Source organism: Syngnathus typhle, linkage group LG16 (genome assembly GCF_033458585.1).
Source record: "Syngnathus typhle isolate RoL2023-S1 ecotype Sweden linkage group LG16, RoL_Styp_1.0, whole genome shotgun sequence".
In the NCBI taxonomy this organism is placed as follows: domain Eukaryota; kingdom Metazoa; phylum Chordata; class Actinopteri; order Syngnathiformes; family Syngnathidae; genus Syngnathus; species Syngnathus typhle.
In genome coordinates this window covers 9,928,789-9,952,723 of record NC_083753.1, presented here as the reverse complement: position 1 = coordinate 9,952,723, position 23,935 = coordinate 9,928,789, and the positions used below count along the sequence as shown (strand labels likewise).

Below are 23,935 nucleotides of genomic sequence, written 5' to 3'. Positions count from 1 at the left end.
ATATTAGATGAGGGGGGCTGGCTGACACTTATGGCTTCCCCACACAATGGCAGCACTAGATTTCAATTCAGAGCATGCTCCACACCATTTCCCTTCGGATGAAAGAGTTCATTTCTATTTTGTGTAAGATTAACTGAGTATTCCTCTTTCAGCTTTAAAGTATAACTAATGACAGAGATGATCTCATTATTATTTATGAATAATTAAGGGTAAGTCAAAATCTGTCATTAATTATTTCACAGTATATCATTACATGCAATACATGGACTAAATGTTGTTCAAATGAAGTTTTACTCTCCAATAAAACAATCGCTAGTCTGTGAGTTAATTCTGTTTGTTTTTTTCTACAGCCCACACATATACAATGTAAATGCACCATTAATGTCACTTATCAATTTGCAGGATCTGTTTAAGGTTGCAATATGTCCCAGTTTGTACACCAATCTCATGGAATAATCCCCAGTGTAATATGAGGAACATGCTAAGGTAAGCAGTTTGAGGGCAAGACTCTAAATTTACCAGTCAGCTCTTCGTTACATGTCGTGTAGATGTTAAAACTGCTCAGGATCCCGTTACAAGACATGCCAAAAAACATTTGACACTCAGAAGGCACGTAGATTAATTTATTTTTAAAACGCAAAATACTGGATGGATTGTTTTGTTTATTAAAAACAAACAAAAACCTGCTACTTCCTGCTCTTAAAACAACCAGGGAAACTTTTCCAAAATACAAATTAAATGCTTAAAAATTAACTCAAAATGATCTGCACTTTTGGACTTGATGTTTGTTTGGCATATCAAGCAGTGGGGGTTAACAAAACGAAAGCACAACATCTGGATAATACTTTTAGCTGTCACATGTGCACAACGCGATACATTTACAAGAAAAGCAAATATATATTTGTAATACTATCGTGCTCTGAAAGACTTACTTCGATCTGTTATGTTCAATCCACAAGAGTCGATGACAACAGTGACAGGAGCGATCTGAACTTCCAGTAGCTAACAAGCTAACAACTTGTTAGCCTTAGCTACGGGTGGTTAGCACATCAACTAGTACTTGTCATTCTAACGAAGTGAAGGGAAAGAACACACAGAAGAATCAAAATGCTCCTACCTCAAGCGAAACTCTGCGAAAGCGTTGGAACTTTTCAATTACAAGTAGACAATGTCCTGATCATGTCGCGTTAACATTTGCAAGGCTTGTCATTTTTTTCCCTTATTTTTTTTTTATCCCCAAATGACGTCGACGTGGGGGGTAACACGGTCCAGATCCGAAGAAAAAGAAAATATACAAAACAAATATATTATTTTAATGCATTAGAAATAATCCAAGTATGCACATTGTAATTTAAAACTAAGAATAAAAATAATTTAAAGCCTTAATGTATATTGAAGGAAACGTCACATTGCGTAACCCCGCCCCTACGATGATTGTAGCGTACAAAAGGGTTTAAATACCTTTTACGATCAAAGTTAGATTTGTAACGGTGTAATTTAACAGAAGTAATCCTTTCTTGACGTCATACACCCTGAGATTTTGACAGCTCCGTCGTTAGTTACTCCATCCGCTGCTTTATTGTTATGATTTTTCATGATGTTATAAATCATTCTATGGAAACCAACAAAAAAATGACTGAATATATGAATAATTAACATTACATAGAACCAATCTTAAAAAAAAAAGTAAAAGCAAAATGTACAGAGCGCCCCCCCCCCCCCCCCCTTTAGTTTGAGTTTTGTTTCATTTAATAACAAAGCTGAACGTTAAAGACCGTGTAAAATGTTTAATGTACATTTAGATTCTGCTAAAAAGCACCAAAAAAGGTCAGGAAAAGCCTACTAGATCCAAACTTGTCAGGGGTTAATCAGAGGCACTTTAAATTGTGGCAAGTGTGTGCTGACTCCCATTTACCATGGGTTTGTTTTGTAAACAAGTACACCTGCGCATTTAGTACAGTAAAATAAACAATCACCAGTCACCTTATCACATACAATTTGTTAATTTTCACTTTTTTTTTTAAATGACCACATCAGTGAAGTCTTCCTATCTGACTAAAACTAATTTAAGCAAAAAAATACATTTACGTATTTTCAAACATCAGCGTATCAGCAGTGGTGTTTAAAAATAACCTCTCTTTATTTTGCCACATAAATCAGAATTGTAATGAACTGTCATACAAATCTTTCAATAAATTTCCTTCGGACACAAAAATAACTGTGACACAAGCACGCTCGCGAGCACACACCCACAGACATAGGCAGGCGCACATGCACGCATACACACAAAAGAAACTGGGGGGGTGGGAATGCGCCATTGAATGCTTTGGCACTTTGGACATATGGAGCAGTTTGCATTGATCTGCTGGTTTTGGTGGCCATGCAGTGTAATCATGTCCTAAATGTTTTGTTTGCAGAATGACTGACATCCCTTTCTTTATCTTACAGGTGATTTTCACCTGTAGCGGGCCGCGCTACAAATATACATATGTACGAACTACATGAACACAGGTACGCACATACACACACAAACTCTCATACAGGACACACATTATGGCAGGAATATGCAAAATGTTAAAGCGTCCCAAAAAAGAAATCCAAAAGTCAACTTGGCTGCTTTGTTGTTATTTTACAAATGCAACAAAAGAAAGGTCACAAAGTGAACATGAAGTTCCTCATTTGAAGGATATGTAGAACTGTGACTTCTTAGCAATGATGGCGTCAGGACAGAGTCACGAGGGTGTAATGTGTGTGTGTGTGTGTGTGTGTGTGCGTGTGCGTGTGCGTGTGCGTGTGTTACAACAAACAAGAAGGCTTGACGTGAAGCAAAGAAAACAACAACACAAGAACTCAGTGTCTCTTACAACGTACAGTAAATGCACCTCGAAACATCCCCTATTCTAACATAAAAAATAAGTTAACACGACATCCGGTCTTTGTACAACATCATCAAGTCAAATGACAACACAATGACAATGAAAGCAAATTGCACTCACTCTTGTAGCCTCAGTGCATTATGTGCTTTTTATGCACTGTGCACCTATTTGGACCATTTTATTTCCCAATCATTATGGTTACGCTGACAATTAAATAAAGATCATTTAAGTTGACAGGGCGTCATTAGAATATTAGTACTGGAACTGTACAAGATGTATAAAGTCTTATTAGTTTCCAAAATCTCCGCAAGTAGAGGTGAAGGACTTTTTTTTTTTTGTCAACTGAAGATAAGAAGAGTGTCAATTCTGGGAAGGAGGCACGACGCTGTATGGAATTACCAATATATTTCTATTTAAAGCAATTGGAACTGGAGTTTGACATACCATACTAAGTACTCGTATGTAGAAATGCTTAGACATGGCAAGTACACGGCGGAACTCACAAGCTGCATGGGGCTCCCTGAATCGCAACAATTGACGGACACAACATTGTGGAATGAGAACATGTCAGACTGTACTGGAACGCTAAACACTACTAAAGGTCAAGTCAAATATTTTCATGACAGTATGTTTTATGCACCCCCACTAGTCTAAATGTGGTATTCTGGTTAATATTGTTTGTGGAATACGAGTTCAGAAGATAAAACCATCCCTCCATCTCCATTTTGCCGCTGGCTGTCGACTGAAAATGACATCACAGTCTCATCTGTTCTCTGAGTTTGGTCATGTGATGCTCGCAAGATGAGACCTGAGACGCTGTGAGGTCATTTTCTGTCGCCAGCAAGTGGCAATACAAAGCAAAATGGCCGACCGTCTCAGATAAAAGCAAGTGGATTTTTTTTTTTTTGCTTCATTCATATTCCACAATTGCAATATAATACCATGTAGTGGGGGTGCATTGAACAAAATTTTTGACTCGACTTCCCCTTCCTCTTAAGGTCTCCTTTAATACTGCGCACTGAACTCACTGCTGGGAAACACGACGCTTGGTTTTAAATGAAAAATTGTCCAAGTGCTTTGCTGCTGCTGCTGATTTGGTTAGCAACAGAGTTCAAATCGCCTCAGTAGTTAACGTCCGTGTGTAATAACAGTCCACATCAGTGACAAAATGTGTTTAGAGCACTGTCGCTATAACTGGCAAGTACCATAGTTTCCGTATTTCCTCAAATAGTGGCCATGGGTGTTGAAGTTTGTCAGCTGCAAATAATGGTAGGTATTTACGATTTATATCAATTAAAGTGTCGGGAAGAATCAAATACGATACAGAACTAATACATTGTGTAGGTCCTTGAAACATATAAACATGGTCACGCAACATTGTGGAGTGATCACATAGAACACAAATCATCAAAGACGGCGTCTACACATAACACAGGATCAACTTTGATATTGCACAGAAAGCTCACGCTTTATTTCATCAGTGAAACTGTCAACCTGAAACAGTGTTGCTGTTTTGGTTAGCAACAGAGTTAAAAAAAAAAAAGGCTTGGAAGTTATCCCTTTGACACAACTACAAGTAATTACTTGGGCTGAACAAATTACATTTAAATTGACATTGCAGTGAAAAACATTCTTTTTCATTCATTTCATTTTCAATTTGCAAAGGCTGCAATGTTAAAAAAAAAACCTATTTTGGTTAGTCGCTAAGCTTTATTTTAAATACATAATTTACATTATTATTTTATTTATTTAGTGTCTAGATAAATTCAGTGCTTAAGTAGTGCAGTCTATATGTACATGGAAAGAGGATCTTGAAAAAAATAATCACATATCAAATCGCAATATTGTGGGGAGGAAAACAAATGAAATTAGATTACTTTTCAAAATCATTCAGCCCTAGTAATTACAGCCATTTGTTTTTATTGTGATGAAAAACGACTCCTGTTTGAAAGACTCCTATTTGAAGGAGGTATTTCTTAAAGTGAATGATGCAGCTAGCAAGTAATTAGCTCATATTGAAGCAGAGGCCACTATTTGCGGAAATGCAAGTATTGACTTATTTGTCGTTTAAGGGGCTCGTTTCATGTTGCAAGGCTGCGGTGTGAAAAACAGGAACATCAAAATCAAATTAACTAGGAAGAAAAAAAAACTCACCTTGAAAGGAATTACCCAAAGTCACAACAGAGTTAATCATCTCCCTTTTCAACCGCACAGATATTTGATGTTGCCGAAAAATCAGAACAAAAATATATACTGTGTAAAAATCCATTGGGCGAGACATTTCCATCTCCGGAGACAGACAAGCTCTGGGTTTCCTCTTTGGGACTTTTCTATTCATTCTGCAAAAGAAAGCGTCGGGGAATAGTGTCGTCACATCGAAATACAAAACACGTATTATTAGTGTCAACTCGGCGTTGAGTGAAATCAATATTTTGAGGATCCTAAGGCCTGTTTGAAAGTTGGCAGCTGATGATAAACGTAACGTTCCCACCTAACAGAGGCTTGTATCCAGACAGTGACAAAAACCCTCCACATACTGACCGCACGTGTATTTGTGTCATCCAAATGTGTTGTTGTTTCACCTGCCAGGTACATAGAGGGTTTAAGGCAGCTTGGAATTCAGTTTTATCTCCACAAGTAAAATGTAATGCAACCACTCTGTCCTCCCTTGCTACTGGAAGTATGGTCAGGTTCCGTCCAAGCACGTCCAAATGTTTGCTTCCTGGTCCGTAAACAGACTCCAGCTCCCAGCGGTGTCCGTTTCGTCCTACTGATGCTTTTTGTGCCGAGCCTCATGTGGTTTTGACTTTCTGGCTGCAGTTGTTTGTGGCGCCTCTGTCCATCCGCGTGCTTCCCTGTTGACCTTTGGCCTCGCGACGTCGCGATCGGACCGGCAGGGCCAGCGCTACCAGTAGACACAGAAGGTGTAGGCAGAAGTACCAAGACCTAAAAAAACATCAGTCAGTACACAATGAAATCTGAAATCAAAATCTGATTTAATCTCCATTTTAGAATGACACTGCTAATTATTGGATGCGGCCATGTTAAAGCGGCTTTCATTTCCTCCTTCATAAATTCTCACAATCGTTCATTATGATGTCTCATTAACTGCAGTGGGAAACGTTCATATCCCCGCCATGTGCCATCATTTCCATTTCGGTGTAAGATATTACAGTAATTTCCCCCATTAGGACGGGATGCAAGTCTTGCTCTACTAATTGCCGTAATAAAATCAGTAATCGGCCCTCAATTCAATCCAGACATACCTGTAGAACTTGAACGAGGGCCCCACAGCCAATAGGACGAATGGCACCACTGTGTAACTGATGGCAACTTGAGTCCACGCCCACGTGATGACATCATAGATGCGCTTGGATATGTCCGAGACCTGGAAGTAAGGTCTGACGTTGTGCCTTACCTAAAAGTAAAGAGGAAAAAAAAATCATGCAATCTGAACTTGGTCAAGAAAGTAAAAAAAGTAATTAAATCGCTTCACTATCCGATAATTCACAACTATTTTGCACTTCATCGTTTGCACCCCTACTATAGCGACCTTTATTTTTTTCTGGTTTTTACAGTAGACAGTCAAAATTTAGAGTTCCTTGCCTGAAGTGTAGCATAACGTTGTGCCGGAACATGTCGGGCAGGCTTGAGGTCTACTGGAAGAGGTTCAGTGTATAGTAATTTATAATTTTACAGTTTTACAGTGAACTTCAACAGGGAGTGACCGTGACCTTTTTTTTTTTTTTTTTTAAAGATAGTTTTATATTGGAACATATCCTCCAGAATAAAGGAGTCACTTCACACTGACCCAGATTTTGGCTGGCCGCCATCAATATTCTTATTTTTACTGACCGAGGCACTCACTTTAATTGGGCTAATATATGATGATTGCATACGAAGGATTCTGTGGTGTGTTGTTGGTCTGCTAAGTAACTGCGGTGAAAAAGCTTCCAACTCAGTCAGGAAAGATGGAAAAAGTAAATATATGGATGTTTCAGGAACACTTCCGGGAACAAACATATCGCCTAACGATTAATGTGCAACACTTTGGCTTGACAAACCCGCAAATGGAAATCCCTTGAGCAGTTTTTTTTTTATTTACGTCCAATTTATTCGCGTGAGAAGAACCGTTGCGTGTACTTACTGCACGTGCTGCCATGGTCATCCCGATGCCAGTGAGGAATGTCAAGTAGTAACCCGGGTAGACGCCGTGCCACATTGCTGACAGCAGGAAGGTGGCGGCCGTGGGGTTGATGGGACAGCGCTCGTAACACACCCTAAGAAAAATGTCATTAAAATACACCAAAACATTCCTCCCATGTGTGCTTCTTTTACCTTTTGAGCCAAAGAGATGTTTGGATGTTCCAGTTGTCAAGGAAAAGCTTGAAACTGGTGGCAAACTGAAAGTCCCCAAAACACAAGCGCTTAGACGATTCAATTGGGGGCACCGAGAGGAAATAATGAAGAGAAAAGAATTGAACCTCAATGTCCAGAATTCTAAGGTTTGAAATCAGGTCCCACCGCGGGGAGCCATCTTTGTTGTAGCCGTTGAAGCCGAATCCTGCTGCATTGTTGATTGCATCGGCTACGAAGGAAACATACAAATGAACGCCTGCTTAGAATTCACCAGTGAATTGACACGGTGCACTTTTCCATTACAGCACCAGGGGGAGCTCTAATATCAAAATTGTGAAGGTTGCATTTAAAATGCAGGTCCGGTTTTGACCTACTGCTTAAATCGGATATTAACATAACAATAACATCAAAGTAATATAAATATTAAACGTTAGCTGCTTATCTAATGGCCTGATATCCAATGCCATGTGTTTGTTTTTTTTACCTTTACGCTCCATTTTATATTTGAAATTTTATATAGGGGTTTTATTAGTTATTGTAAAAATGCCCCCAAATCCAAATTTGTCTCTAATGGAACTCACCGAGTGTCCAAACAAAGTAGTACTTTGGTCTAAGCGCCAGCATGGCCAGGTAAAGGTAGACCACTTGTAGGTAGAAGGGTGTGTTGTAAATGAAATCTTCATCTATGCAGCGCTCCACTGGGATCAGCTTGCAAAGTGACAAGTAGGTGGCCAGAGAGATGGCGCAAGTGCACAATTTGGAGATGACATCATCCTAAGTGAGCAAGAAAGAAAATAGACAATCATAACAATGAAGAATTGACACCGTCTCAAAGCAGACCACAAAAAGCCACAAGATTTATTGCTCATGGCTTTTAAAAAGTCAATAGAGGTCGGGATGAGTTGCTAAAAATAGCTGGAAACACTGTGTTCCCTGTCATCTTGTAACATTTGAACCAGACTGTGATGATTGTCTTCTAATATTTAATCTCTGTGTAGTTTGACAAACACATTTCACAAGTGTGTAAAAAAATATCTTCAGGTAGACCTGCACAGTCAAAATAATGTTCAATTTTAATGTAGTTGCGACTCTATCAAGAAGTTGCGACTCTTACCTTGGGCGAAGGCTCGCTCTGCTTGTGCTTGCCGTTCTCCTTGCCGTTGGCGTTCTCCTGATGACGCGGTTGGTAGCACGTGCCCTCGATGAAAGCCATGTAGTCATTGTAGGCGCACGTGGGTCCCGCCAGGATGCCCATAAAGTTGCAATTGTAGCTGAGGTACTCCAGCAAGCTGGGCATTCGCCTTTGGGGCGAGGCGGGAAAAGAAATTCTCTTAAAAAAAAAATGGTGCCCTTCTCTTCAACCTTCCTTACATGTCAAGATGTCACACTCTGTTGACTCTTCTAATCTCTGCTCTATTTAAATCATGTCATGTATTAATTCCCTGACCTACTTCTTACATTCTTGCTGAACCCCCGCAGCCGTGCTCAGCGAAACGTTTGGGGAAAGAGAAACGTATCCTCAAGACATGTGGGGCTTATTATTATTTCACTCGAGTCTGCGTCATGCTATCACTTGCCCTTTAAAATGGACTACATCCCTACTCAGCACAAATTGCGAGGACCCGTTTGTTATCTACCTAGAGCAGTAAAAACATACCTGTGTCACATACCTGATAGCAAGGTATTTCTGACCTGGAGTCAGCTGTGCGTCCCGTTTGGTCAGACCTGCAAACAAGACAACACATGCATGAACAAAAAGAAAAAATCTGTATTGACCCTTTCTGCTTGAGGGGCATAGGGGGGAGGTGCACTGCCCCAAAAAGATCCAACAGTCAGCACTCGAGTTCTTTTTCCCCAGTTTTTTTTCTTTTCTTCAATGTGATGAATTGTAGGCTATTCCTGGTGTCTGTGTGATTTACAACGTGGCTGTTAAAAGGTAACTTAAAAAAAAGGAAAAAGCAAATCCCCTCTCCCCCCCCCCCATTCCTCTCTCCAAATGTCACTTTGGAACTGGGCTTCTTCAGCGAAGGATAAACAAACAACGGTGCTACACCAAAACAAGAGAAGGCTCCACTTTCCTAAATGGCACCTTGGTGACAAATATTTTTTAGGCTGTGAGTCTTGGGGACTGGCTGAGTCAATATTTGTTTTCGGAGCTTACGGTTGTCAATGAGAAGCCCAGCAACAGGGTGACTGGCTGTTTTTTCATTTTCAATTGCGTATAAAATTATCTTTTCCTTCACTGTTATATGAAAGTCAGTCACGTGACACTTCGTGTTACTTGATCCCCAAAAATCTGACAGTGTCATATGCTGGCCGCCTGCTGGCCGGATGACATCACGGAGCGTGACCTTTCTTGGCCCTAATGTAACGGATGTCCCGGCTTTAACTGCCTGTGTCTTCTTGCAAAACGAAACTTGTGTTTTAAGTCAGCCATTTAACCGTTTAACCGAGCGAGAGGGCGTAGTGGGTCAGTGCTTTGTTACGTAACAGCATTTCTACTCTTTGGGTTGGCCCCACTAGTACTTGGCTAGGAAACGTGGCCGTGTGCTCTGTTTTAGAAACTACTCATTCTCACGTGAAATAAAAATATTTCGCTTACCGTCATGTATTTCGAAGGCCAGGCTCGTAATCTTTTGTGTTATCACCATCATGGGCCTGTTGGAGACGAGAACACACAAGCCGTTCAAGCTCCTGTCTGGATGTCAAAACGACTATATTCACTTAAGTAATTAAATGGCATATCTTGGGGGAAAAATAAAGAGGGACAAGGAGAGAAGATAAAGAGTGGAAAGCTGTGCTCTCCAACAGGCGGTATTGGTTTGGATCCGGTTGCCAAGCAACAACCTTGTGGAGTGTGCAGGCAGTCTGCTCAAATTGTCACAAAAGTGCGGAGGGATCAAAAGCGTGACTCCCTTATTGACGAATCTTATTGGCTCACGGTGGAAGAACCCCCCCCGCATTGCTCTCCGATTCCTTTCTGTCAAGCATCACCACAGCATGACATACATACTGAGGTCTGGCGCTTACCCGGTAAAATCTGCAGAGTACATGCCGTAATCAAACACGTAGACGCGTGTGACCTGACACACAATCAAATAGCCCAGCGTCACGATGAAGCAGTACCTGTGCAGAGAGAGGGAGGGAGAGAGAGAGAGAGAGAGAGAGAAAAAGAAATTCTTACATTCCGGTCTGATGTCTGGCGCATGAATGAAAAGAGAACCCCCCCCCCGCCCCGGATAATCTTCAAGCTACTTCTTGTACTTATTAATTATTCGTGAGAATAAAGCAATACGCTTTCTTTACTGTCATGTCATGAGAAATCGTAATGTTGAACATGACATTCTAATTTTAAAATGTCATCTATATTGATGAATGGGAGGAGTCAGGACATGAAAATATAGTACATTCTCCATGCAGACAAAAGTATTGGGACATCCTAAACAAATAAAATAGAAACAATCAATGGCTATTTGTCAGTGGTGGAAAAACAAAAAGACAATGGCATCACTATGGAAATGCTCAAGAAGGGCGGAGGAGCGTCCAACAATGTGCCACTGTTAAAAGACAAGCAAGCGCTTTCAAAAGAAAAAGCCAAGGCAGAACAAGACTGTGGGTGGACTGAGTACAGTCCAAGTGTTAGCGACCTAGCATCCACCATGCTACAAACAATAAAAGGATTGTGCTGCTCTCACAAGGAGCGCATAACAACACGTCGGCCGGAGCCAAAGCACGACGGGAAAAAAGACACAACACGTCCTTTTGATTGGGAAAGCTTGCACCCAGATAAGGATGAAAAGTTGTTGGGGGGGGGGGGAAAGATTCTTCATGCTTTCCCGAGAAAAAAAAAAAAGGACAACCAGTCGCAGTCTGACATTGTCAATCAAAACTGCAGCTACATTATTACATTGAAGATATTATAAATGATATACCGTAATTTTTGCGTTTTTTTTTCATAGTTTGGGTGGGGGGGGCGACTTATACTCAGGAGCAACTTATATACATATATATGTTTTTTTTCACTTTTTTGGGCATTTTATGGCTGGTGCGACTTATACACTGGTGCGATTTATAGTCCGAAAATTACGGTATTACATAAAGACATATATTATATTAAAGACAGTAGCTAGTGTCCACGTAGATTACGTCGGATCTATGACATATATGTTTAATGGACAATATAATATAAGCAGCTCACCATGTATTTGCGTACTAGAGGAGTTTTAATCCGTTTTTATGATCCCATTTGCCCTCACTAACATACAACTGTGCTTTTTATGATTGTTTGCAGCTGCTATGTTTGCAGAAGGCCCAACAGGGATCCTACCATTATCCACATCTGATTTGTGTATTTGGTAGCCACCTCCACGAGCCCAATACGACCGTGCCCATTCAAATACATGCAGAGGAAAATTTCCATCTGCTCGGTTAGCAGCTGTGATTCAGTAAATTCACACTACAGGCTTCACAGCTTCTGCACTAAAGTCACATGACATGCCATCTAACAGCTTGCAACACAAAGCAGGACTGTTCGAAAAGGTTATCTGCAAATCAGGCCTAAGGCCAATGAAATCAAAGTATTAATCCAACCCCTCAATGAAGTGCCAAAGATGTCTCTGTTTTTGACCGCCAGTCAATTGGAATTCTTCTTTTGTGCCAGTAGACAAGAAATGTTAACATTATTTGTTCTTGCACTAAGTGACCAGCAGGTAGCGCTGTGTGTCACACTTGGAACATTCTCGAACATTCTGCCTGACATGTACAGCAGGTGAACTGTCAAAAGGGAGAAAGGGGAGTGGCACAGTGGAAGCCGGGAGAGTGGGAATGGCGTGAAATACGATGCTTAGCATTTTGAACAAAGCATTTGTTTTGAGTCACGAGTCACGCGGGGCCGTTTTCACATTTGTTCCCACAGTGAAGAAAAAAAAGAAAAAAAAAAGCTTTTGGCAGTTCCGTAAAGTTGTCTGCACTCAGTCCGAGCCGAGGATGGCAGAACTGAAATAGACATAATTGCCCTGACCAAAGTCAGTGAGTCATGTGGGATGTTCTAAAAATTAATGCAGAAGTCACACAAGGGTTAAGAGAAGCAAAAGCTCGAGAGTCACTTAATCTTTTTTTGGCAGTGGTATAGAACCCGGTCTTCAGGGTGTGGAAGACGTCTTACGATTAAAACAAACAAAAAGACAACGGGAATCAGATAGCGAGGGAGCGAAACTTATTTGAGTCAGATTTGAGTTCAGTAAAATGCTTCCGTTTCTTGCATTCCATCTTATAAGAATGTAACAATATAATCCTCAGACAAACATGTGCAAGGTCGCACACAGCGGAGTCAATCTCAGCCGCTCACCACAAAAAAAACGAATTCTGAAGGTTCAACGCCCTCGGCGGCAAAGAGGAGCATGTCATCCTGCCACAGAGTTTGTGCCCTGGAGCGGAACTTTTGACACCGAGCGTGCAGCCAAGACTAGCTTGAAGCTGCGGGACAAAATGAAAACAAAACTACTCTCTTAACGGGATTAGGAACACCCATAAACGACACCGCCTTTGCATATCAATCGCAATAATAACTCTGCTCGCTTCGATAATCGTACACAATCCAGAGACATCTTTCTTCAGTTAGCATGAGTCTGTTCTTTGTTTTAGATCATGGTCACGCTAAGGCCTTTAACCATAGCAGCTGCTTTTGGTGGAAAAAAAATAAAGATTGTTAGCATCTATTTTCAGTGCTTAGCCCACGGGGAAACATTGTCTGTTTACACCTGCACTCATAACCTTGAATTCTGGCATCAAAGTGTGTGTTTGCTCGCATGTGTGTGTGTGTGTGTGTGTGTGTGTTTCCTGATGAGACGCAGGCCTTAGGGCAGAATCATTGTCATCGTAACCCTGGCTCGTACGCCTCAAACAGAGGCAGACAAACAAACGCAGACGGTCGATTCTACTACGCTGATATCGTTTGTCGCGCCGAGCGGCTGTTTCTGAGGGCTAAACGTGACGACCGCTTACTTGTGCATGTGCTCCAGGCCGGCGAAGACGATGACGCTGTAGGACAAACCGCTCTGCACCAGGAAATGGAGGGAATACCTGGAGGGAGGGACACCATGTAAATATAGACACACATCTGTATTTTCTTGATCAAAATTGGAGGCAATTATATCTTAGTTATTTATTTATTTATTTATTTATGACAGTGTCCTAATAAATTCGACATCATTTCATAGTCCAATAATAATGCTTGTCCAGATGATCTCACATAATGCATTTTAAGATTTCCATGCCCCAATTAAGAGAATAATAATGCTTGTCCAGATGGTCTCACATAATGCATTTTAAGATTTCCATGCCCCCAATTAAGAGAATAAAAGTATTTTCACTTCACGGACTATAAAATCGCTACACGGCAACTAATAGCCTGCCTTGTTGATATGGCAACGGACCAAACACCTCGAGGATGAACTAGAACACAGATTGTGGACCGGGCCCTTCTCTGGTCCAACATCTGTGACTGTTGACCTCACAAATGTTCCTTCTGGAAGACTGGACAAAACCACATTGAGTGGAAAGTCTTTGCAGAAGAGTGGAATTTGCTGTCCCAATATTTTTGATGAATTAATTAATAGTCCTCAAAAGGGACAGGCAATTACACCAGTTTGACACCAAGAAAGTATAATACAGGAATAATACTGTTCTTGCTTCTTTCTGTCATCTCCCGCTGTGTCACCTCTGACTGACACCCAAAATGAGGAAATTATGCATATCATCGTCCACCATGTGTTTTTTTTCCAACCCAAAATGCGTCATGGCCGTCACAGGATAGCAATCGGCGCCGACTTGTATTCATAATATCAATTCATTCCATTAGAGTGTGACAGTTAAGGTATGAATTATAGATAAGAACGTTGCATTGGTTGTACAATAAGCATTATTTGAAAGTCCATTTGTGATTTATACCCGAAATTTGAAACGCTAAGTAAAGCGTCCCATGCTTGCGCTTTAAATCCTAGCAGGACACAGCAATCTCTCTGGGATTATAGCCTATTAATGTAGCGAATAACATTCATCGTCTGGCATGCGTTCAACAACATAAAAGTCTTTTGTATTGATCCATTTTAGACAAACCCGCTGCCAAGTTGAAAGGACTTTTTTTTTTTTTAAGTTGCCTTTTTTCTTTTTTTTTTTTTTTAATTCAACTTCCCATCAGCGACACAGGATCAGTTTTACTCACAGACCAGTTCCTCTTTTGTTGTTGAGATTTACATGACTGTGACAATTGTGAGTTGTGAAATTGGGGGATTATTATTTCAGTTGTATTCATCACAATATATTTGAAGTCAAAACTTAATACTGTTTTATAAGCAAGCATTCAAAACGCACACTCGCATTGTGCCAAGTGTCGTCTATTCCAGTGTGACGGACAGCGTTCTAATTGGCTATCTGCTTCAACGCCATCGATTTATTTGCTTTGGCCAAGAGTGAGAAAGGAAGTGCTGTAATCTATTTACGAGATCATGCACCCATTGTTGCTTGAATCAACAATGAACTCAAATCATTGACGACCATAAAGCTCACCTGAAAACACTATCAGTGAACGCTCAGTCTACATTCCACTGTTTGTTCGACGGAAGGAAGGAAGGAATAAAGGAAAGGAGGAAGGAAAGTAAAGAATAGCATGTATTTTACATGGAGAAGGAGTGACTCACCAGCCAAAGCAGAAGAGAGCCAAATAGAAGCCCAGAAGAGTGGCCACCACATGTCTGACGAAGGGACTGGTCTTACTGGGGTGGAGGTAGAGACGGAACCACACGGCCATGAGCAGCGCAAACAACTGGCCTGCCACAAAATTAACCTGCACGGGAAAAAAGCACCATCGTTAGACAGTATAACCACATGTACATTTGCGGCAACTTGGATCTTAGTTTCTCGAGACACCACAACACGGCATCCATTATCTATGCTTCTTGCATGATTTATGAGTGAGTCGGTGAGACAGATATAGCCTCAAATGCATACATCAGGAGCTCAAAGTGCATGGGAAAGTGAAAGCGAGGGCGATCGTGACCTGACAAGTGGACAGACTTTTGGCCTCAAGGTCCTGGACTACATAAAAATAGTCAAAGGCATATGCTTATTTTATTGTGTACTGTATAATTAATGCTGTTGTGAAAATCAAAAATAATATTAATGGGCTATAACAACTTTTCTGTTGGTGCTGATCAAATATTTGTTATCATGCATTGTCATATGATCTCCAGGTTTTCAGCTCGGTTTCATTATCATTTAATTGCTGACCCCTGCAGTAAACCAAACAGGATTGATTAATTTATCGATTATGGGTTGTTCCTTACAACCGTGTCGATTCTGCGCTCATCAGTTTAGCAGGTGGCGATTGTCGACTGTTGTCATATGGCACTAGGAGGTATTTGAAAGACAAGAGGAACCAAGCAAGAGGATTAAAACTAAAAGGCTTTTTCGCGATTGTATTTGCATAAAGCAAAGTCCGACAATAAAACAGTAGGTTCCGTATTTCCATTCTATTTGCTAGTGGATACAATTCATAGGCAGCCGGAAGTTAATAAGAGGTTAGTGCATATTGACTGGCAGCTACCTTCCATCACTCAGCCCAAAATAGACCCTGCTTCACCTCTCGGGGCTAAAAATAAAACCAGGCCTCGGTAATAAACAAATCCCATCAAGTGACCCTTTGAGCATCCTCCTCCTCTGCTGCGAGCTAGCTCCACAGTGGGTGTGTTTCGCAAACACGCAGCTTTGAAACTCATTTCACGCTTTGATGACTACACGCTGATCTTTTCCAGAGGATCTCACAGCTGGCTGGTCCAACAGAAAGCCGGCGACTGGCTGGCCGGAATATTCATCGTTGGATCACAGGCCCTCGTCACACCGGGTGGGCGTCAAATAGTTTAACGTTAGCATGAAGACGAAACAAATAGTTTGGCAATGTGTACATTTTTCCTCAGAGCTAAAAGTTTATACAATAAATCAAACAGGAAGAGTTTGCACAAGTGGGTGTTTTCTGAGAAAGTGCGTGAAGGGCTTAGAAGACAAAAAAGATGAATGTTGAGGAACTTGAACTTGTGAGTGTGAAGTCAGAGCTCCTCCCTGGGTCGTGGCATATTGCAATGAAAGAAAGGAATCTGGTGTGGTGGATTGGGAGTGGTGCGAGGGAACAACTGTATTGTTCAAAGTAGAAGTCAAGTTGAGTGCAGTGGAACTCGAGGTCAAAGTTCAGAATGTGTTTGGATTTTTTTTTAAATATATCTATATAAATATCTACCATGTAAAATAATAAAATTAAAATAAATATCCTTTATTATTATAATTATTATTTAAATAATAAATCATAAATACTTAAATAATAAAACAAGTATAATAAATGAAATATAATAAATAAGAAATATTAAATAATGAAATAAGAAATAATTTGAACCTGCAACTGTTTTTTTTTTCTGTATGTCTGTTTTTCTGTCAGTGAAACCTGTTAATGTTTAATTGTAGACAACGTTTTACACTAAACCACGGCATAATCCGACTTCATGTTCTTTCCACTTTTGTGAATCAGCTGCAGGTGGCTCTACGACCAAAGCAACTCGAGACCAATCACAACATTTCACGTCAAACGCAGTAACAAACAATGTGTTTTGTCAAAAAGGCAACACGGAAGGCATTCGAGTGCGTCCATCAGCACGCTTGTCTCGTACGTTAGCGAATAAACATTTTGTAAGCTTCTGCACGAGGGTACAACGTTTCTTCATTCATAATACATGGATCCCTTTTTTCATTATTGATCCGCTGAAAACATACCCTGGGGTTCGATGCTTGCACTGTTTCAGATGGAACGCTTCGACAATGGCGCCGCGGGGAGGTTTGTAAGGAAATGGGAACACAGACTGAGAGAGATCTTTACTTTAGAGACCGGCTGATTTGATCTGAGTCTGGATATTAGTAGGCCAGACGGCCTCGACGGCCGTTCCATCTATTATCTAGCTTCACAAAACAAAACAAAAAACTGTGAATGGCATTTGTTGGGCGACGGGGTATCCATTCAACGGCTGTTCAAAACTCACCTAACCTGAAAAGCAAAACTCAAAGCAAGCACAAAAAAGGACTTGAGGTTGGGTCAAATTTAGTAAATGGTTTTGCAGTGATTGCAGACTATTGAATTGAGCTCTTAGCTACAGCTGAGTGACAATTTTAAATGCCTTACCCTTTCAAATTGTTTTTGTCGCAAATGGACTTAAGGCTTAGAAACTTGCATGACGCACTTCAATGAACATTTCTTGTCACTGTAAACTTAGGACAGTTCTCTTAAACAAGGCAATGTATGAGAAACGAATCTCTTGCAGTCGTTAAAAATCCCTTCATCACATTCCCCCTTGTCGCTCCTGTCCCTGTTTTTACCGCCTTATAAGAGACCCTACGGCAGGCATGTCAAACATACGGCCCGCGGGCCGGACCCGGCCCGTTGGATGATTTGATCCGGCCCGTCATAAATTTCTGAGTATGTCAAAAAAAGAAGCGAGTCACTAGCTCATTTCTATCAAAAGTTATGATTCTTTAAAATAAATACAACTCAAATGCTCCCTCCGGCCGCTAGAGGGCAGTAAATGTGTAAAAGAGCTCACGTCCACCATGCGGCACTGACACGAGTTAGTACCAGGAAATAAACATTCGCTGGTTAAGCAGAGGTGTAGTACTCAAGCGCTTCTTTGAGCTACGAGGCAAAATTGTGGGAGACGCAGCTATCCAGCGGTGGCACCACGCACTTCTCATGTCTCACAGCTGTGCGTCCGAAGGCACCGGATCGTCCCGATTTGGATAAATATAAAGACAACATAACAGATTTGCTGCGAGAGTTTGAGCGGAGGTTTCAGGTTTTCAGTGAACTTGAGAACAAGTTCGGCTTTTTTCGCTCGCCATTTACAGTGAAGCCTTCTGGTGTGCCAGCTGACATTCAGCTCGAGCTTATTGACTTGCAGTGCGATTCCGCTATGAAGGATACATTTGGGTCCGTGGGATTGGATACGTTTTATCAGTATCTTGTGCCAGGTTACCCCAAATTAACAGCCATGGCTGCAAAGGTTCTCTCCATGTTTGAGACTACTTATCTTTGTGAACAGGTGTTCTCCGTGATGAACTATAATAAAACAAAGCAGCGCTCAAAGTTAACAAATGAACACTTGAATGACATTGTTAAATGTGCTGCTACTCAGGATTTGACACCTGATATCGACGCACTTGTAAAAGCAAAAAATGCCAAGTTTCAGGAGCCAGCAGCAGCAAGTAGACTGCAGGAGTGCAGTGAGAGAGCAAAAAGTGTGATGACACGACATTTGTTTGCACGCATGAATAGAAATCATTAAAAATAAGATTAATCTGGTTTCATATTAAAGACAATTAATATTGTGCAGTATATTCTCAGCTTCAGTAGGCCCAGCCTAGTAGTTTGAGCTGATGTAGTCTAATCTTATTGCCCATGCACTGCTAAAACCTTTATTTTGTAATTTTATTTATTATTATTTCAAAGCAGTATGACAATTAAGGCAAAACATTTTTTTTTTATAGCTCCCACTTGAGTTTGTTTAGTGTGGTGAGTTGGTTCAGGTGTAAAACTGCATTCACTCAACTGTTAAAATAAACCAGTTGTTAACACATTCAATGCCAAACATGAAAATCATTTTTTTTCTCCATTGTTTGTGAATAAATGTGTTATGCTTAGAAAAGATCCCTTGTCATCCGTGATTATAATATGTAGGGTAGGCTACAAATGTAGGCTGAATGATAAAGCATAGTACTGAAAAACAAAGCTAAATAGTTGGAGTTGACATTCTTTTACTGATCCGGCCCACCTGAGAAAAGAAACTCTGGATCCGGCCCCAGAGCCAAACTAAGTTTGACATGCCTGCCCTACGGTATTAATTAACCAGGCTCTCAACCGCAGTTGACTGCCTATTTACATTTTTTTTTTTTTTTTTTTTTACAATAACCGAAGTTATTCAAGTACGGCACTGGAGCGAACAAGCAACAGGACATCTGTCATTTTTATACATATCCAAAACACACATGTTGGAAAAAGCTAGACAGCGTGTTTTGATAGGTGGCAGGCGCCAGTTAGCGATTAGCATTTAAGGCCAATAAGCTCTCAGGCAGTTCCTCCTGGCAGAGGCGATGCAGCGCTGTGCAACATTTAGCCTCGTACACTGGCAGAGGGAGTGAGAGGAGGAAGTCAGAGCCGGTGCAAGTATGAGCGAGATAAGGCAGCTTCCTGAAGCTCCTTGCTGATTCAAATACAGCGTGTGTGTGTGTGTGTATATAAATATATATGGAGAGCATGTGTGAGAGAAACACAAGGCTCCTCCAGGCATCTGTGTCCACACTTTGTCGAAAGTCTCCCATGCTCACTTGTCATTTTTAACTTCTTCTTCCCACTCTCCTCCCTCAGGCTTTTTTATGGTCAGGTGAGAAGTACTAAGATGTTTTCCTTGGGAGGGTCAAGGGTATCTTTATTGCACCTCACTCCTCCATCAGGGAGCCCAAATGCACAAGAGGTTCCAGGCCTGGTGTGTGGCTGGCTATGTTTTCTTTGCTTCAGCTGTTGCCCTCAATGACTTGGGCAGGTTTCCAGCAATGCCTCCACCCTGCCGGGAGGGGATCAAGGCCGGCGCATAAACTTAGCTTAGGGGTCGTTTCTATAACGTAGTTTGCAATGAAAACAACAATGTTTGTTTATGTGACACCATTTTAAAGCCAGAAGTTTATAGGACAAGCAATTGCTGTGCATACCACTCAAGTTATTTAGTGTTGATTGTGCAACATAATTATTATTATTATTATATCAGCAGTCAGCCCCGGCAGCATTCCATTAGCAAGACCTGAGGGGGAAGAAATCAATTGCCGTTATAAGACTCCCCAGAGGGCAGCGAATTAAATTCAAAGGAGAGCTGAGCGGAACTTTGACTGGACTCTAGGGCTTTAAAACAAAATCAGCGGTCCCAAGTCAGGTACTTTTGGGACAAGAGCAAGAGTGCTTAAAGCCATATTTTCCCACGTGGGGCGAGAAAAAAAACAAGATGTGGATCCGTTATGTAAATTAAATTGTTGAGTCAATACAGAACAACATAATCCAGTGGCCTGAGCTAAACTTCATACAGTGACTCGTTTAAGAAGACACTGAACGCCGCTCAGCCTGAAATATGTCATGGAGGAAATGTACCTCACGAACAAACTCTCCAAGTTCCCGTCTAGCCATTAGCCAAAGCTGTCTCTCCTGTCAGAAAACAGGGGAAACATTAATATCAGTGCCAACAAGATCCACTCTCCCCATTAGACCGAGCTGATCCAATGATAGGCCATCCAAGATCTTGCAAGTCCAGACTAGAAATATGATCATTTGAAACTCAACCCCGCTTTTGTCAGTGTGGAGTTTAGTCTGTCGTAACTGCATCAAAGGTCATGCGAGAAAACCACTTCAAGGATGCACGTTTGTTCAATTACCAGAAGCCTGGCCCCCATATGTGGACCAGCATCATTCTTCAATTGGTGGGAGGATGGCCCCTTCACTGCAGTGATGACCAATTAAAAATATTACTCATACAAATACGATTGCATTGACTGCTTTTCACCGATTAAACGCTCTTAACCAACCGTGTAAAACAGCGATGGAAAAGAACAGGAAAGAAAATGGTGCTCTCCAATTTATGTGGGCAGGGTGGCCTGGTAGAAAAGGCAACGGACACAAAACACGGCTTGTTGTAACGTGACAAAAGATGACTATTGTGACAAAGTGCAACATGTCACAGAAACAGATGACTTGCACAGTTGGTTAGCGGGCAATGAGTGCGCAGAGAAATAGTGTTGACACCTACACAATTAGAGTGATGCACATCATGACAGGGTTGCAAGATGCGAAACTTACAAGGCTTAGGGATTTTTCCTACACAAGCTCTGACTCTAAAAAGAACCGGTTGCTTGCTTAAAAAGACTCCAGTGAAAGCAAAGTGTGCTTTTGTGGACATAAGAGGCGGAAATCCACAGAGGAAGAAGCGGATGCGTAAGCGGTAAAATGTCAAGGATTCTTCTGGAATCAACACTGTCAGGTCAATATCTTCAAGCCCAAGACCGGTGAGTCAGTCAAGGTTTATGATGGGTGGATGAAGACAGGCCAATGTCTGACAACATTACGAGTCTTTCGGAATGAGATTCCGTCACATTGAGCATATCATTCATGAGCTTGCACTTGAGGCTTTATTTAAAGTGAGAGGAATGGCATCGTACTCCTATAAAAAGGGAGAGGTGGCAGAGGAGCTAGGGTGAGGAAGAGGTGCACATTTCACACTCCCATTATAGCTCCGAAGCCTGTCCGCCATGGGAATTGCGCAACTTACACTGAGATACAATCACAACAATGGGTGGACCACCACCATGCAGATGCTAACTGGTAGCCTTGCATGCTTATGATGTTTTCCATTGTATGCAAATATTAAACAAGCCTTGGTTTCATGTTTTGGTTGACAGTAACCTTCAGATGAACAGACCCCCCCTCTAGCTCTACCAATGCATTCGTATCTCAAGTTTGCACGTTTATATAATATCTCAAATCAAAGCAAACAATCAGCTAAGAGACAGGGAGGGGGGGGGCGATCTTAACTCGGGTCACTCGTAACTCGAGGCGCCGCTGTAAAACCACACTGCATAAAATCACGGCATGTCTAATGTCAAAACGAGACATGCTGACAAATATAAACTATTTAGTATTAATATATATTTATCAAAACGTAGCCTCGGGTTTGATTTTTAGAAAAATCTGACCACATTTCATCTTTTCAGCAATTGCAACTGCACACGTAAACCTTTAAGTGACTATATAAATGAGATGTAACGAGGTAATCTAGAATATAAAAGCATCAATAGAGCGTGATGACTGACGGACTACTCAAAAAGGCTATGTGGAAGAGACAAAAGGTATTATTAATGTAGTTGCAAGCAAGCTAACGTCGTCAGTGATGGGATGTTGAAGCTCAAAATGTTAACCGGTGCTCCTCGGATAAATCCGACGTTTTTAATCTGGTTTTTGCACACATTGGGCAGTGGTTAGCGATGCGCATCATTCTGCTAGCCTTGTGTGCACACATAGCTAGCGAGCCTCGGCGTCATGTGCAGTCTGGGCTGCATTTTTCCACCCAAAGCCCGAACTACTGTGAGTCGTACCTGGTCGAGAGGGAGGTTGATAATGTCGCTGATGGGTTGCAGCAGAGTGGATCCGGTGCACGATGCCGTGCTTTGGGTAGCCATGCTTGGATGGTGGACGTATAAATCCTTTCTCTCCTTCGTTCCCAACTCCCCCTCGGGTGTGTTTCGCCTCCCTCGGCTGCCGCGATGATAAATAAACCGCCACAGCCGCTGCCGCCGCCGGTGCTGCTGCTGCCGCTGCGTCTGGCTGGGCGGTTGTCATCCAGGGCGCACATCCAGACAAAGAAGAAAAGAGTAAAACGGGAGCGACACCACAATCACTGTGTCTTTCGTCTCAACAATGACAAAAAGTCGTTTCAACGGGTTTGCGGAGTCATTTGACCTCGTACTATTTATTTTATTCATTTGGTTGTGTAATTAGCTAAACGTGATACAACCAGAATTCGTGGGGAGTTAAACACCTCTAAAGCACTTTTAACACCGCATTTATCGCCTAATGACAGCCCGTTAGATAATAAATACGACTGTGGTATAATTGGGAGTGAAGTCTCTTGCTAGTGCGTATCTTTGGCATCAGTAAAACTGGGAGAGAGGAGGTGGGAAAGCTTCCAGTGGTTTGGCGAAAGTGAAATCTCAACAGCCAATCACGGCAAAGAAAAGAAGCAAGTGCGCTTGAGTTACAGGCTTCGGGGCAAATTGGGATCCTCTCAAAAATTTGGTAGAACCGCCCACATTTCTCGCGTTCTTCGGGAAGTGTGACGTAAAAATGGGCTGGGTCCCTTACATCTGGACCAGCTGTACGGCACCTTTCAGTGACTAAGAAAACCCTTTAATATTATTAGATCAAAATAAAGAAAGCTACTTGTGCACTCATGTATTTAAATCAAGTAGTTTGGATTTTATTTTATTATTATTTTATTATTATTATTATTTTTATTCGTATTATTGTTATCATTATTATTTATTATAATTATCATTATTATTATTGTCATCGTGTTGTGAGTTGTCTGACGACACCACCTAACGGTAAATTAAAATGAAGTTTACATAATTTGATTGAGGGCTATTGTAATTCTTCATTGCTGCCGGTAGAGGGCAGCATGTGCATAGGAATGGGCATTATAACGTTAAAGTGGACGCCACAGATCTGGATGACTGCTGAAATAGAATTAAATACAATTGAATGAAATTTTAAACTTGAATAGAATAAATAAAATGTTAGACAACCAGAGAGGTTAATTATCATACAAAAAATAAATATAGTCTTTCTATTTACTCAGTATTGCTCATTCATTACATGTAATACTTCAGATAATTCGAATACACAGCATAGGATGCGTGATAAAAGCACTTTGGAGCTATTTAACCTACCATAGCTATCCACAAACTTAGTCTTACTTTTTTTCAAACATGATTAACAGGGTTTAAATAAAGCAGTGTATGAGTCACATGACTCCTTGGTTCTGTAATGCCTCTCACCTGCAAAGTGGAAAAGAGGA

At 41.2% G+C, this 23,935-nt stretch overlaps 2 protein-coding genes across 10 annotated transcripts in view; both read right to left on the bottom strand.

Annotated features, from left to right (window-relative positions):
* The window catches only part of kidins220a (kinase D-interacting substrate 220a), a 29,497-nt gene extending 28,227 nt beyond the window's left edge, over positions 1-1,270 (bottom strand). For 4 of the 7 annotated variants that reach the window (XM_061300788.1, XM_061300792.1, XM_061300793.1 and 1 more), the window contains exon 1: positions 1,118-1,270. The gene's annotated coding sequence lies outside the window, so the exon portion shown is untranslated. Of the gene's footprint in view, positions 1-932; positions 1,079-1,117 lie in introns of those variants that run through there. The other 3 variants (XM_061300790.1, XM_061300789.1, XM_061300791.1) reach the window with 3 other exon arrangements.
* Positions 1,271-1,772: 502 nt separating this feature from the next.
* On the bottom strand, positions 1,773-22,718 carry mboat2a (membrane bound O-acyltransferase domain containing 2a). Of its 3 annotated transcripts, XM_061301115.1 has the most exons (13): positions 22,455-22,674; positions 14,933-15,078; positions 13,239-13,316; positions 10,266-10,361; positions 9,838-9,893; positions 8,906-8,960; positions 8,350-8,536; positions 7,817-8,009; positions 7,361-7,464; positions 7,215-7,279; positions 7,024-7,156; positions 6,143-6,294; positions 1,773-5,822 (listed from the first exon to the last, which is right to left on the bottom strand). In XM_061301115.1, exons 1-13 carry the CDS (start codon positions 22,536-22,538, stop codon positions 5,669-5,671), a joined length of 1,503 nt encoding a protein of 500 aa, XP_061157099.1. In that variant the 5' UTR covers positions 22,539-22,674; the 3' UTR covers positions 1,773-5,668. The 3 variants fall into 3 exon arrangements, 2 of the variants coding, with proteins under 2 accessions (XP_061157099.1, XP_061157098.1); XM_061301114.1 differs by lacking the exon at positions 14,933-15,078 and having other exon boundaries at positions 22,455-22,716; XR_009718376.1 differs by lacking the exons at positions 1,773-5,822; positions 14,933-15,078 and adding an exon at positions 6,483-6,535 and having other exon boundaries at positions 6,226-6,294; positions 22,455-22,718.
* Positions 22,719-23,935: the final 1,217 nt, after the last annotated feature.

Excerpts from the sequence above, each read along its gene's own strand:
- mboat2a (XM_061301114.1), bottom strand. The coding sequence starts at position 22,711 with ATGTGCGCCCTGGATGACAACCGCCCAGCCAGACGCAGCGGCAGCAGC. Across the intron at positions 8,010-8,349 it reads AGAGCGAGCCTTCGCCCAAG|GATGATGTCATCTCCAAATT; the intron begins GTAAGAGTCGCA and ends TTGCTCACTTAG. Across the intron at positions 7,280-7,360 it reads TTAGAATTCTGGACATTGAG|TTTGCCACCAGTTTCAAGCT; the intron begins GTTCAATTCTTT and ends GGGGACTTTCAG.